Source organism: Lotus japonicus, chromosome 6, assembly GCF_012489685.1.
Source record: "Lotus japonicus ecotype B-129 chromosome 6, LjGifu_v1.2".
NCBI classification, from domain to species: Eukaryota; Viridiplantae; Streptophyta; class Magnoliopsida; order Fabales; family Fabaceae; genus Lotus; species Lotus japonicus.
The window spans coordinates 14,522,627-14,535,596 of NC_080046.1; the positions used below are offsets into that span (position 1 = coordinate 14,522,627).

General features: G+C 35.1%; 2 protein-coding genes across 2 annotated transcripts; one reads left to right on the forward strand and one right to left on the reverse strand.

The window, feature by feature from the left end:
• The first annotated feature begins 6,311 nt into the window (after positions 1-6,311).
• Positions 6,312-7,253, forward strand: LOC130724957 (uncharacterized). The gene has a single exon (XM_057576224.1). The coding sequence runs from the start codon at positions 6,312-6,314 to the stop codon at positions 7,251-7,253; it is 942 nt and encodes a 313-aa protein (XP_057432207.1).
• A 4,232-nt stretch (positions 7,254-11,485) lies between these two features.
• Positions 11,486-12,441, reverse strand: LOC130726086 (uncharacterized). Its single transcript, XM_057577310.1, has 3 exons — positions 12,387-12,441; positions 12,050-12,176; positions 11,486-11,932 (listed from the first exon to the last, which is right to left on the reverse strand). Exons 2-3 carry the CDS (start codon positions 12,173-12,175, stop codon positions 11,666-11,668), a joined length of 393 nt encoding a protein of 130 aa, XP_057433293.1. The 5' UTR covers position 12,176; positions 12,387-12,441; the 3' UTR covers positions 11,486-11,665.
• Between the last annotated feature and the right edge of the window lie 529 nt (positions 12,442-12,970).

Genomic DNA, 12,970 nt, shown 5'->3' on the forward strand with positions numbered 1-12,970 from the left:
TCCAGATTAATGTTCCAGTGATAAGGGCTTGTCATTGGTTCTGCCATAAGCTGGGAAAGAGGCTTTTTTGCAACACGTTCATCTGGAATAAGGCTAAAAAAACAGGGGACGTGGCTGTTGTGGATTGCAGTAGTTTGGTCCATTTGGAATCATTGATTTATAGTCTTGGTTTTTGTTTCCTGTACTAGGATATAATTTTTTTTTCTCTCTTCTTCCTCATCTAGTTATTGGGTTGAAGTACCTCAGAAACTAGTTGTTTATATATTTTTATGTTTATGGAAAAAATTAATGTTCCTGTGATGTTGACACATTCTTGGTGTTATGGCCATTTAGTCAGTGAATTTAGAATTGAAAATCATTGTCCTTGAGGTTTAGTGAAAGACATTGATAAGTTGAGTTGAAGGAAATTGTGTTGCCTGTTGTTAGTTGAAGGGATTATATAACCTTGTAGAGAATATTGGGAAAAATTAGGATAAAGTCACAGATACATTCCCCTGAAGTGTTTCAACTATTCGACTTATACAGTTACCAGTTACTTATGGGGTTTTCAAGATTACTCGTCGTATACTTTGTGTACATGGAATTGCAAACTCTCTTTGTTTAAGAAGAATCTACTTGTTGTGACTCCCCATTCCCATTAACCATTAATCTTGTTCACCCTTTGTGAGGAAGAAAATCTGGTATATATTATTTTCAGAAGTGGTAATTAGGGCCTTAATTAGGGCGAAGTATTTGGAGTAAGAAACGGGGTATGATAATTGGTGGTATTAACACACCATAAAAAAAGAGGATTGCAAATAATTAAAGATTTACCATTTAAAACCGTTAGATATGTTATGTGAACTTTGTAGTCCTAGATTTAAGTTTTCCTTTTTTTTAGTGCTCCCCATTTCGATTCAATAGTAAACTATGTCAGAAGAAATGAATAGTTAAAACCTTATGAAAAAAAACCAAGGAAAATATATATATAAATTTCTCTTTGTTACAGAGGGAAAATAAACAACTAACGAAAACAAGAAAACCAATGAACGTCCTGCCGCAAACCAAGTTGGGTACATAATATTGAACCTTATAATTTTGAGCAGCATTGTGGTTATGTTAGATGTACCATTGAGTGAGTGAATGTAATGGACACAGTTAAGTTAACATAGTGAAAACAATATCTGATACAAACTACAAAGATTGGCCATAACAGGACCCAAACCATGAACGTGATAAGTACTAGGTGGTATTTGAACCAAACAACAAGAACATAAATTGCAAAGTCACATAGAACATGGTAGTAAAGTTTTGCTTCTTAAACATAGAACATAGATCATAATAAAAGTCTAAACGAGTGCTAATTGTTGCGCACAACACGCATGAGAAGTTGAAGTTCATTTGGGAGAAAAGTCAAGAGTAGCTTGTTTCCATGAGAGAGTTTGAGCTCCTTGCACAACCCGTACCATCCCATAATTAAATGAGCTTGATTCTTGTTTCTTTCAGCTCTTGTAATTTCACAATCTGCAGCTAAGTTTGAATTCAACACCCTGACATTTAAAGTTGTCATTCCATGAAGCAGGACTTTCTCTACCACCCTGGCTGGTAAATTCTGCAACAATAAAGATGGAATTGATCATGAAAGGGAGCAGGTGCAACACATGTAGGGCTATGAAAGTAAAGAGAGGTAAAATTAAGAAGTTCAGCTGAACTTACCAAAGGTGCTCTACCTCTAACAAACTTGTCAGTTACAACCTTCTCCCAGTGAATGTTTGGTTCAAAGTCAATGTCATGATCCTCAGCAGACTCAGATTCTGAATCAGAGTCAATGTTGATTACCTCAGGGCCATTCTCATTTTGTGGGTATTGAATCTCAGGCCCATCATTAGGAAAAATGCGGATGTTAAAAGTCAGTGGTTCAATATACTCATAAGTTCAGCAATGATATTTCATTCAATGAGTAAAATGCAACCAAGTCATGGACTCCACTAGTAAATGCAGGCCTGCCTTGTTTAAATCCTACTTTCAATGGCCTAGTATTTCCATTGGGGTCCACAGCCAAAACCTCATGTCCAGCAATCATGCGCTCCTAGTATGAATAAAATCTCCTACTAATGCAAATGTAATCCTACATTTGAATGTGTGTACACAGGTAAATAATATATGGATATACATGTTTTGAACGTGCAGAATGGTGTTAAATATGCCTTACTATCGTGAACGTGCAGAATGTCAGTAAACATCCTAAATCCCTAAATCATATCTAAGGAAAGTTAAAAAACAATTAGGTTCCCAGTATCAAGAATTACCTGAAATGGTCTCTAGCGCATTCCAAATCCTCTGTGAAAAGGATCTTCCCCGACCGTTGCTGGAGTTCCCATTACAATCCGCAGCTATTTCTCTGCACAGAAACCAGACAAAAATCCAACCTTTTTAATTTGTATTTGAGGTAAACGATAAATTTGCATGCAAATAAAAGAGAGTAAGGTCGGAGCCAAATCACGTTTATATGGAAATAAACGACATAAACCATGTACAAGTGGACAAAATTTCAACCGTAAATGGAAGAAAGGTCAACCAAGAACATAAAGTCCCTTCCTTTCATGCGCTACTTTAGGCGGAAGTTGAACTTCATTTACAACGATGGTGTTTGAAAGGTGAACAAGAATTTGACCTTGTTGTTGGGACGAACGAGAGGAAGCAGTATCGAAGGTCCCTACCGTCCACCGTGACACCCAGAAACGCAAAAGTATGCAGTTCTCCTCCTCCTCCTATGGTCGGTGATATGGAGGCGCACCTGTTTTCCCTTGGTTGTAACGGTGCTGGAAGGCTTAAGTTGGTAAACAATGGTGGCGACTTCTATTTGAGCGGATGCCAAACCCTATTGGAAGCACCATTTCGGACAAATGGGGCCAATGACCCGCCCCAATAACAAAGTAAAAAGAATATATCGTTTTTGGCCGGCCCCCATTGATTGTGACAATTTTAGTTTTGTTAAGGCCAATTCAACTATTATAGGTTAAATAAAACATATTTATAAAAGAAATTTCAAAAATTGTAAAAAAATATTCAACGAAAAAAGAACCAACAAAAGATGTCAACAATATTTTTTTATAATTGTGTAAAAAACCAAAATAATATAATGTGTAATACCTCAGGCATGAATACCTAATATATTTTTATAATTGATCACTCACTCCCTTCAGCATTGAAAGGCGCTTGGTGTATCTTAATTGACATCTTCATTTTAAAACCCATTGATGTCATTGTATAATTATATTTAACTTCTTTGTTTAAGAGATTTGCTTGCTTTAGGTTCCTGATGTCATTAATGAGTCTTAATTGACTTCTCTTTCTTTGAACAATCGGTTCCTCTAATTATGCCTTTTCGTTCTTAATCCTTAATTGACATTTGTTTGTTAACTTCCGAAGACATTTATTTGTAATCCCCACTTCACTTCCTCACTTCAAAGGATCACTTCCTGAAGGACACTTATGTCATTCTTAATCATCACTTCAAGTATTCACTTCAAATAATCACTTCATGAAGGACATTTATGTCATTTTTAATCCTCACTTTACTTATTCATTTATAAGAATCACTGTGTGATGGACTTTCACGTGATTCTTAATCCTCGCTTTACTTATTCACTTAAAATAATCACTTTTGGAAGGGCATTTATGCCCCTCTTAAACCTGAACTTATTTCTTCACTTCAAAGGACGACTCCCCTAAGGACATTTATACCCTTCTTAATCCTTAACTGACTTCTTCACTTCAAAGGATCCTGAACTGCAGTTTTGTGATTCTTTATCCTCACTTTACGTATTCACTTCAAAAAATGACTTCGTAAAGGGCATTTTTGGTGACCACTCCAAACATAATCTTAGGAAACTTTCCTTTCAACTCCTACCTACAACAAGTCTGATTCTCTCGCACACTTTTAAACACTTTGTGTTGGTTCCTTTCACAATACAAACACCATTTTAGTTTTCCAATCTGGATTACATTATACGGCTCACAAAATTTTACAACTCGCTAATCACTGATATCTTCCTTCTTACATACACTATCTCTGATGTCTTCCTATCTGACATATACTAATCTCTACATATTAGTGCCTAATAGCCATTTTACTTGGAAAATCACTTAAAATAAATAAGTTATAAATTTTGTTCACAATCTTACTTCAAAATCAATTTCTTCATATTTTTCGCCTGAACTTTTATTCTTTACTCAACCCGTAAAACTTCCTCTAAGCTTAATCTGTTGTCAATTTAAAGTAAAACAACATCGGTTTTTAGACCAAAATCACTTATTTCTTCATTTAATTTGCATTACCTCCCTTGTTATAGCTTTGATACTTTTATTTCCATAAAAACACCAGAGATACTTAAAGAATTGAGATTAGCATCTTCTCTTTGAAGATGTTGCGGTCGAGCAAGGAGGAAATTGAGACTTTTCCTTCAAAATATAAAGGCACGAATTCTGGGTGAGATAAGTCACGTTTTTTATATACGGTATGAATAATCAGGGGTTAGGAAAAACTCAGAAGGTCAACAACTTACAGAATCAAGTTCTACAAAATTTATGGGCAAGTTAAGATTTTTCCGGCGAAGGTGTCGCCGGAGGCGGCGATCTGGCGGTGGTGGCGGTCTAATCTGAAAACATAGTTAGATTCTCGTCTCTTCCAGAAGAATATAGGCTTTGGAATCGTCTCAATCGGAGGTCGGACGAGGGAGAAAAACTTGTTTTGAGTTCATGATTTTCGTCGGGAACTGGACTGCACGGTGGTGAGGAAGAACATGATGAACAGCGAAGAACAAAAACCCAGAAACAGCCCAACCGAGCCCAGAACTTGGCCAAAGTTTCCAGATCCCATATTTAAACATCGAGAAACATGAATATAAATATTATGGAGGGATCTGGTTGATTGTTTGGGGAGTTAGAAAGAGGGACAGGTTTGAACATGAAGAACATGATGAATATGAGGAAGAATGAACCCAGATTTGGCCCAAATGAACCCAGAAGTTCGTCAAACGTTGCAGAATTAATCCTTTGGGTTACAGAAATATGATTATACAAATAATTGACAGATTTTGAAAGGTTTTACGAAGGATTAGAAAACGACAGATTTGGTGATGTTTGAAGTGATGGTGGCTGCCATGGGAGGAAAGCTTCATGGCTTCTGAGTTTAGGAACGTATGATGGAGAGAGAGAGAGAGAGAGAGAGAGAGAGAGAGAGAGAGAGAGAGAGAGAGAGAGAGAGAGAGGAAGGAATAGCTTCGGAACAGAGCGTAGCTAGGATTTTCACACAAGGGGGACTATTGATCAAACAAAGTATTTATATGTGCATGTTTGATAATATTTTAACAAATTATTGTGGAAAAAAAATAATGTGAAGTTACTCTTATCGACTATAATTTTGGCTTAGCGTGATTTTTATTGTGTATCTGAACATTCACAATTATTACGAAAAAATAACATTTTTCGTCATGAATACAAGAGTATGCTTATTTACCAATCACATTTTTCGTTAAGTATGTGATCAAAGGGAGAAACTGCACATTTATGTTTTTTATCCTGTTTGAAAAAATAATGTAAACGTAATAAGTATATTATGAGTGTAAAAACGTAACTAATGAAAATGTAGAAATATGATACTTTCTCTATTTCACTTTAATTTTGTGTTGAAACACATGAATTACAAATGATAGTCAAATTTATATTTCATATTTACCTCTTATTTATCAATGAACTTTTTAGTAATTTTATATCTAGTAGTTTTACTTTATTTCATTCAAACAACATTCAAGTTTTAAACTTAACTTTGGGTATAATTCCCACATACGAATCTCTCTTTTTATTGTTCATTTTATCAAATTTCATTATATCAAACATAATAATTTTATTAAATAGTGATTCAAACGGACTCAACATGGAAAATCAATTGATATTTTTTATAAATAATTTGAGTGTAAGAGATACCAACTAAAATCTGTATTTGTTATCTAAAAAAGTAATAGAAAATAACACATGATAAAATTGGTATGAAATATTTATCTATTGACCAATTATATTACTTTTTACACATATAAGTTATGTAAAACGAATATTAAATATTAAAAAGTTGTGGTATAGTGGTAATTCATTCTCATCTTCTACCCTTAATTTCCCAATCCTGGTTACTGTTCACGGGGCCATTTTTTTTTTGGGACAACTTCTCTATTCCGCTGAACCTGAATGAGGATTCATGTTGTTGTATACCACATGGTAGTCCCAAAGCAGAACTTCTTCAAGCTGCAAGTTTAATCATATGGGATGAGGCACCTATGATCAACAAATACGCATTTGAGGCACTTGATAGGACTCTCAGAGATATAATGTCTGCCAAGGTTCCTAATAGCATGAATAAACCATTCGGTGGAAAAACTATTGTTTTGGGCGGTGACTTTAGACAGATACTGCCTGTAATTCCAAAGGGTTCTCGTGCAGAGATTGTCATGTCAACAATAAATTCGTCCAGGCTATGGAGTTGTTGTAAGGTACTTACCTTATCAGAAAACACGAGGTTGTTGTGCAATTCTTCTGAACTGGAGGCTAATGAAGTTGGCATGTTTGCAAAATGGGTCCTTGATCTTGGAGATGGGAAATTAGGTGAATATAATGATGGTGACTCAGATATTGCTATTCCTGATGAGCTTTTGATCCCGCGCTCAAACAGTCCTATTAATGATATTGTTGATTATGTTTACCCCGACATTCTTCAGGATGTTACTAATGCTGAATATTACAGTAATAAAGCGATACTTATTCCAACATTAGAGGTTGTTGATTCAATAAATCAACACGTGTTGTCTATGTTTCCAAGAGAAGAAAGAACTTACTTAAGCAGTGATAGTATCTGGAAGGTGGATGAACAAGTTGGAATATTAGCTGATTGGATTACCACTGAATTCTTGAATGATATCAAATGCTCTGGTCTCCCTGATCATAAGTTGTTGGTGAAAGTAGGAGCTCCTGCTATGTTAATGCGAAATCTTGATATATCTGCAGGATTATGCAATGGTACTAGGCTCATTGTGAAACATGTTTGTCCAAATGTTATCGGTGCTATCGTCATCACTGGGACACACATTGGAACAAAGGTTTTTATACCGAGGATGAATTTAATTCCTACAGATCCAACCATGCCAATCAAGTTCATGCGAAGACAATTTCCTCTTTGTCTTTCCTATGCTATGACTATAAATAAAAGCCAGGGTCAAAGCTGAACTCAAGTGGGTGTATATTTACCTAGGCCTGTGTTTTCACATGGGCAGTTGTATGTTGCTGTGTCCAGAGTTACTTCAAGAGGTGGATTGAAAATCCTCATATGCAATGAGGAGGATAGAAAACCAAATGTTACGAAGAATATCGTCTTTGCTGAAGTCTTTCAGAAGATAATAGTGTAATTTATCTATTTGGGTGTACGACTAATCATCAATTTATCACCTTTTAGGAATTCTCTATACATTATTTACATTTTTTTATTTTTATTTTTATTTTTTTTAATACGTTAATATAAATTATTAATTATTAATACTCAAAAGGTGAAGGATATTTCATTTGATTTTCAGACTAATGTACCATGCATAATACTTCATTATACTAAATTTACTCTACAATTAATCTTACTTTGTTCATATCTTTCCCAAATCCTCTTCCAAATATATAATAATTTGAAGGTATAAAATTGTCAATTTATTTATGAACTAATTCATGAAAATAATTTTTTAATTTTTGTTTCAATAGTTAGCAGAGATAGTAATTCCAAAGTTTTTTTTTTACGTAGGAAAAAATTACAAAGATATATTTAGTTTGTAGTTCTTATGTTCAATTTATATATTGAAATATAAATCCATGAGTAAATAAGTAAATAACATCATCGTGAATTTCCAAAAAAAAAAAACATTATTGTGTATCTTTTATTATATACTATACTATTCAATTTTGAGGTAAATAAGAAATGAATAATTCTATATTGCTTCATTTGAACATGACTAAATAAAATCAAGGTAAATATAATCATTATTCAACATTATGTTTTTTTTTTTCTGTCTATATCATTTAAATTAAATTAGAATAAATAAAGAGAAAAAACTATATTAAAACATATATTATATTTAATAAGTTGAAGAAAAAAAATTGAAAAAAAACAAGATCTGACACATGACATGAAACGATATCGTTTTGTGGGCAAAGGGCCTCTTTCTTATCCCGTGAGCGTTGGAATAGGCATAAAATTAGGTTTCTCCAAACCTTCTTCTCATTACCTGTTTACTACTTTACTCTCACTCTCAATTTTCCTTCGTCTTCTAAAGTTCTGAGTTCTATCCTCTGTTGCATTCCGCGATCTCTACTGCTAGTGTCCAATCTCAGGCCAGTTGCAATTCCGTCATATCCTCCTTGCAAGGTAAGCCCTTTACTCTGCCAACTTCCTATTTTGATTTTCATTCTGGGTATGTATCAATTTGCATTTGGTTTCATGTTAGTTTGCTACTGTCAAGTGTGTGTTTGAAACTGTTGGCCATTGATAGTGATTATGTTTGCCATCGATAGTGGAGAACTTGGAATTGGTTTCGGATTAAGCTCAAAGGGTTTGGGAAATCGATATTTGAGTGGTCTACACAGCCTTTAACTTGTATCTTGTCGGTGTAATTTATCAAGTTGTAGAGTTGCCTGAAGCTTGCGTGCTGGTGTTGTTTGTTTGGATAGTATCTTAGTGCTTTTGTTTATTTGGCAGGTCTTTGTTGGTTTAGTTGTTTTGGTCGTGGACCTTTAGTGGGGTTGTGGGCATTGTTTACTTTGCTGGTGTGGGAATGATTTTTTAGGTTTTTTTTGCGACTTTAGTAATTGAAGTGTGTATATATCCTCCTTCCACCATTTATTGATTATACCATATTCTGATTTGTATACATATAGATAATCCAGTCGAAATCTTAATGTTTTATCCAAATTGTTTACTACTTATTACCTATTTTGCGTTCAATGAAGTTTCAGGTGCTACATCTGTTTTCGAAATATAATATGGCACAAGTTAGATTATCAAGCCTTCCCGAAGACGCAAATAACTTTATCATTATCCACCGCTCTGAGTCGGTAAGCATTTAGCCCATCAAGTTTACGCCTTTTAGACTATCTTATAGAAGTGCAATATCTATGAAATAAATATATGTTGTACAATTTATTTTTATTGGTTTCTGGGCATGATTATTGCAAACATCTTTGTAGGATTTGGCGTTGCTTCCCAGGCGGTTTGTTAGGAATAACCCTATTATCATGCCATACCAGAATGCTCTCCTCACTGATCCGGCGAACAACACATTTTCTGTGAGTCTTAGAACAGTGAACGGAGACAAGGGAATAGAAAGTTTTCAAGAAATCTATCAAGCGCACCACATTACTGGAACTGTTAGGGTGCATTACACCTACATTAGAGGGAGCCAGTTCTATATTCGGATATTTCATGATGAATACACTGAGGTAGCTTACATAGAGCAGGAGGATTCTGATGATGATTACGTAGTCATAGAGCAGGAGGATTCTGATGATGAGGATGAGCTTGCTTGGTTGAGTGATATCACTGAGCCAAGGTCATACGGAAGGCAATGTTTGGTATTACTCATCCCACTTTCATTTTCATGTTATCAAGTATAACCGTTCATAAGTGATTTTATTTTTTGCTACATTTTTCCAGCATGTCCCTGCCAATGTCGCGATTGAGCTGATTCCACACAGACCTCCATCACTGAACATCATATTACCATATGGCAATTTGGATGAATGGTTCCTGAAATGGGCAGATGGTAGGCCCAATCAAGTTGACTTTGGTCATGGCTGGTATGAGTTTGGTAGGGAGGAACGCATTCGTGCTAGGGATCAATTGCGGTTCTACAAGACGCATCAACCAGACACCTACCGGCTTGAAGTTCGACGCTATTAGATTATTAGATGATGAGTGTTATTTATGTTTGATTGTGATGTTTATTTCAGACGATGTTAATTGCTTAGTGTCGTTCTTCAATTTTATTTTTTGTGGTTCATTAAGATTACACTCTGAATTATTTTGCTTAGACATTTTAGCCTTAGCATTTGTGTTGTGCTAGCCAAAACAATGTAGTAATAATATGCTTCCCTTAAAATAGATAGTTTCAATGAATTTTTTACAAACACTGTCTCCTTTTATTTTACATTCTTGACCCCCCCAGAGACTTAGTAAAATAAACTATATGTTGTTTGATTGTACCTTTACACATGACACAAACTCAGTTCTTCAGGTTCACTCACAGAAAAATAAGCATTACTGTGCTTTTATACTTGTATTTTTGTTCAGTGACACACCAATTGCACTCACATGCCTAACCAATTAGTTTCCTTTTTTATTTACAAATGACAACAAGTAGTTTATTGTGCTTTTAATTTTGTTGTAGATAACGCTAAGTAAAAAAATGGATTCTTTATTTTACGCACATATACGCACTCAATTGCTATATGGTTCGATTAGATATTAATATAAAAAAATTGTGAATAAAGACCCCGTGCATAGCACGGGTCACAATCCTAGTTGTATTCTTCTTGGAAAGCGTTCGATTCTCAATCACACCATTTTGTCCATTTTTGAAATCATTTTTCGTAAAAAAAAATATTGAAACAGGCGAATCTAGGATTCGAACCTGAGACCTATATAAGAATAATAGTAGTCTATGCCGCTGAACCACCATGCAATTTATGCTTTTTGTTAACTTTTACTTTATATTATCTAAATTACTGGGGGACTAGAAAAAAATTTACAGAGTATCGGTATGAAAAATTAAAATATCCGGCGGGGTCAAACGGTGGACGGGAGAAAACATCAACTAACACAACACAGGCGTAGCCAGGATTTTGGCACCGGGGTGGCTAAAAGATCAAATAAAAATTAATCCTGCTTTCTTTTATCTAAACAATTATACTTTTTGAACTTACCTTTGCATATGATTTTTATACACATATTCAATTTTTTATCCTTCATTTTATTAAACTTCATTATATCAAACATAACTTTATCGAACAATAATCCAAATGACTCCACATGTGTAAATGAAATAATATAATTGATATTTTTTATAAGTAGGAGAGATATATAATTAATTTGAGTATAAGAGATACTAACCAACTCATAAGTTTGTCAAAACTGAAAGTTTGAATAATAAAATGTCTTCTTATAACCAATGATGATATTATTTATATATATAAATATAATACAACATAAGCTACACAAATATATCCCTAGCTTAGTGGTAAGTTAAAGTGATGCAATCCCTCATTGAAGGGGATTCGATTCCCCACTCTGAACCTTTTTACCATTTTTATAGCTTTTTGTCCAAAAATGAAAGAAATAATCGATTTGCTCACCACTAAACCATTGTATGCTAATGAGTTGTACTACCCAATAATTTATATTAATATTTCCATTGGTGCTAAATGAAAAATATACATATTTTAGGATGAAAATGTAAAATGTGGGGGGCGCGGCGGCACCGGTGAGCCACCCCGGTGCCTTCGCCCCTGTGACAACACTACATGACCTTAGCTTACATGGTTACATGAAAAAAAAAAAAGGAAAGACAAGATGAACTTAAAGGACTCATGCCCTGAAACATCTTCAGAGTCCCAATTCTTCTCGTCGGGTAATGGTAACAAGAAACTGGAGCAAATGTGGATGTTTCACAAAGCTGACTTCGTCACCCTCACGTAGTTGTTTCTCCACAACATACTTGTACCATCCATGGCCAAACATGCACTGTGTTGTCCTGTCATGAGTCCACAACAAATCCCAGTCCTCCAGACGCTCGTAATCACCATCGATCTCAACTGAGACAATATGTGGCCTCTGCATGAGACAAGCTCTAACCACCCTTGCTGGAATGCCCTACATGCATAAGAGTAGAGGAGGAGGAAGTGGTCAAGCTTATACTGTGAGTGTAAGAAGAAATAAGTAAAGAATGAGTGCACTGAAACACCCTCGTCCTAAGGTTGTTTTAAGTACCAAAGCTTGCTTTCCTGATGCCTTATGCCTAGTCAGGGGGACATCCCAGGCAATAACCTCAATCTCATCATCTTCGGAGTCACTGGACAGCTGAATTGGATTGTTTTGCACTCCCTCCATCGCCATCCTACATCACGTCGTTCATAAAGTAAACGTTAGAAATGAGAATACAAAATTTTTCCGATATTAGTTATATCCTTTACAAACCGCCGTTTATCCTAATGGTTTCACAGAGGTTTTTCAATGGAGGGAGCTTAATGGTTTGACAGAGTTGATTTGAATGGAGGGACCTTAATGGCTTTACAGAGCTTGTTTGAAAGGAGTGAGAGGGACAAACCTGCTTCAACCTCAACCAGTAATCCAGAATCTTCAAATTTCAAACCCAGTTGTTGTAGGCAAGTGGTGGACAAATAGATTGCCACTATCACTTTATATAGCCATGTTCCATAAACCATGTTCCATCTGATTGGTTCACTGAGTGGCCATGTAGCTGTTAGTTTGTGGCATTTACGCCATTTACACTACATAAGCGTTTTATTTTATTTTTTATATTTCTAGATAAGCGGTTTAGTCTTTAATACAATACTCAATGAGTCCATGTGCATTTATGTTATACATTGAAACTTCAAATGGAGCCTTCTAAGTGGGTTCACAAAGGCATTCGCATGAGTCATCAGTGTAAAGTGATGAAATGGTCAAAAGTAAGTCAAAGGTGGGTTTCAAAACTTATATTAAGGTAAATAAGTGACTTGGCCGAAATTTATGTCATTGATTCCTAACAGGTTTCTCCTAATATTCTACATTAATCTAAGTGGGTTTCAAAATTTAAATGAAGGTAAATAATATGGGCCAAAAAATATACAGTGTATATGTAAGCCTTAAGCCTTATTAAAGGACTTGACATACTTATAAAGGCATACT

Excerpts from the sequence above, each read along its gene's own strand:
- LOC130726086 (XM_057577310.1), bottom strand. The coding sequence starts at position 12,175 with ATGGCGATGGAGGGAGTGCAAAACAATCCAATTCAGCTGTCCAGTGAC. Across the intron at positions 11,933-12,049 it reads CATCAGGAAAGCAAGCTTTG|GGCATTCCAGCAAGGGTGGT; the intron begins GTACTTAAAACA and ends TTATGCATGTAG.
- LOC130724957 (XM_057576224.1), top strand. The coding sequence starts at position 6,312 with ATGATCAACAAATACGCATTTGAGGCACTTGATAGGACTCTCAGAGAT.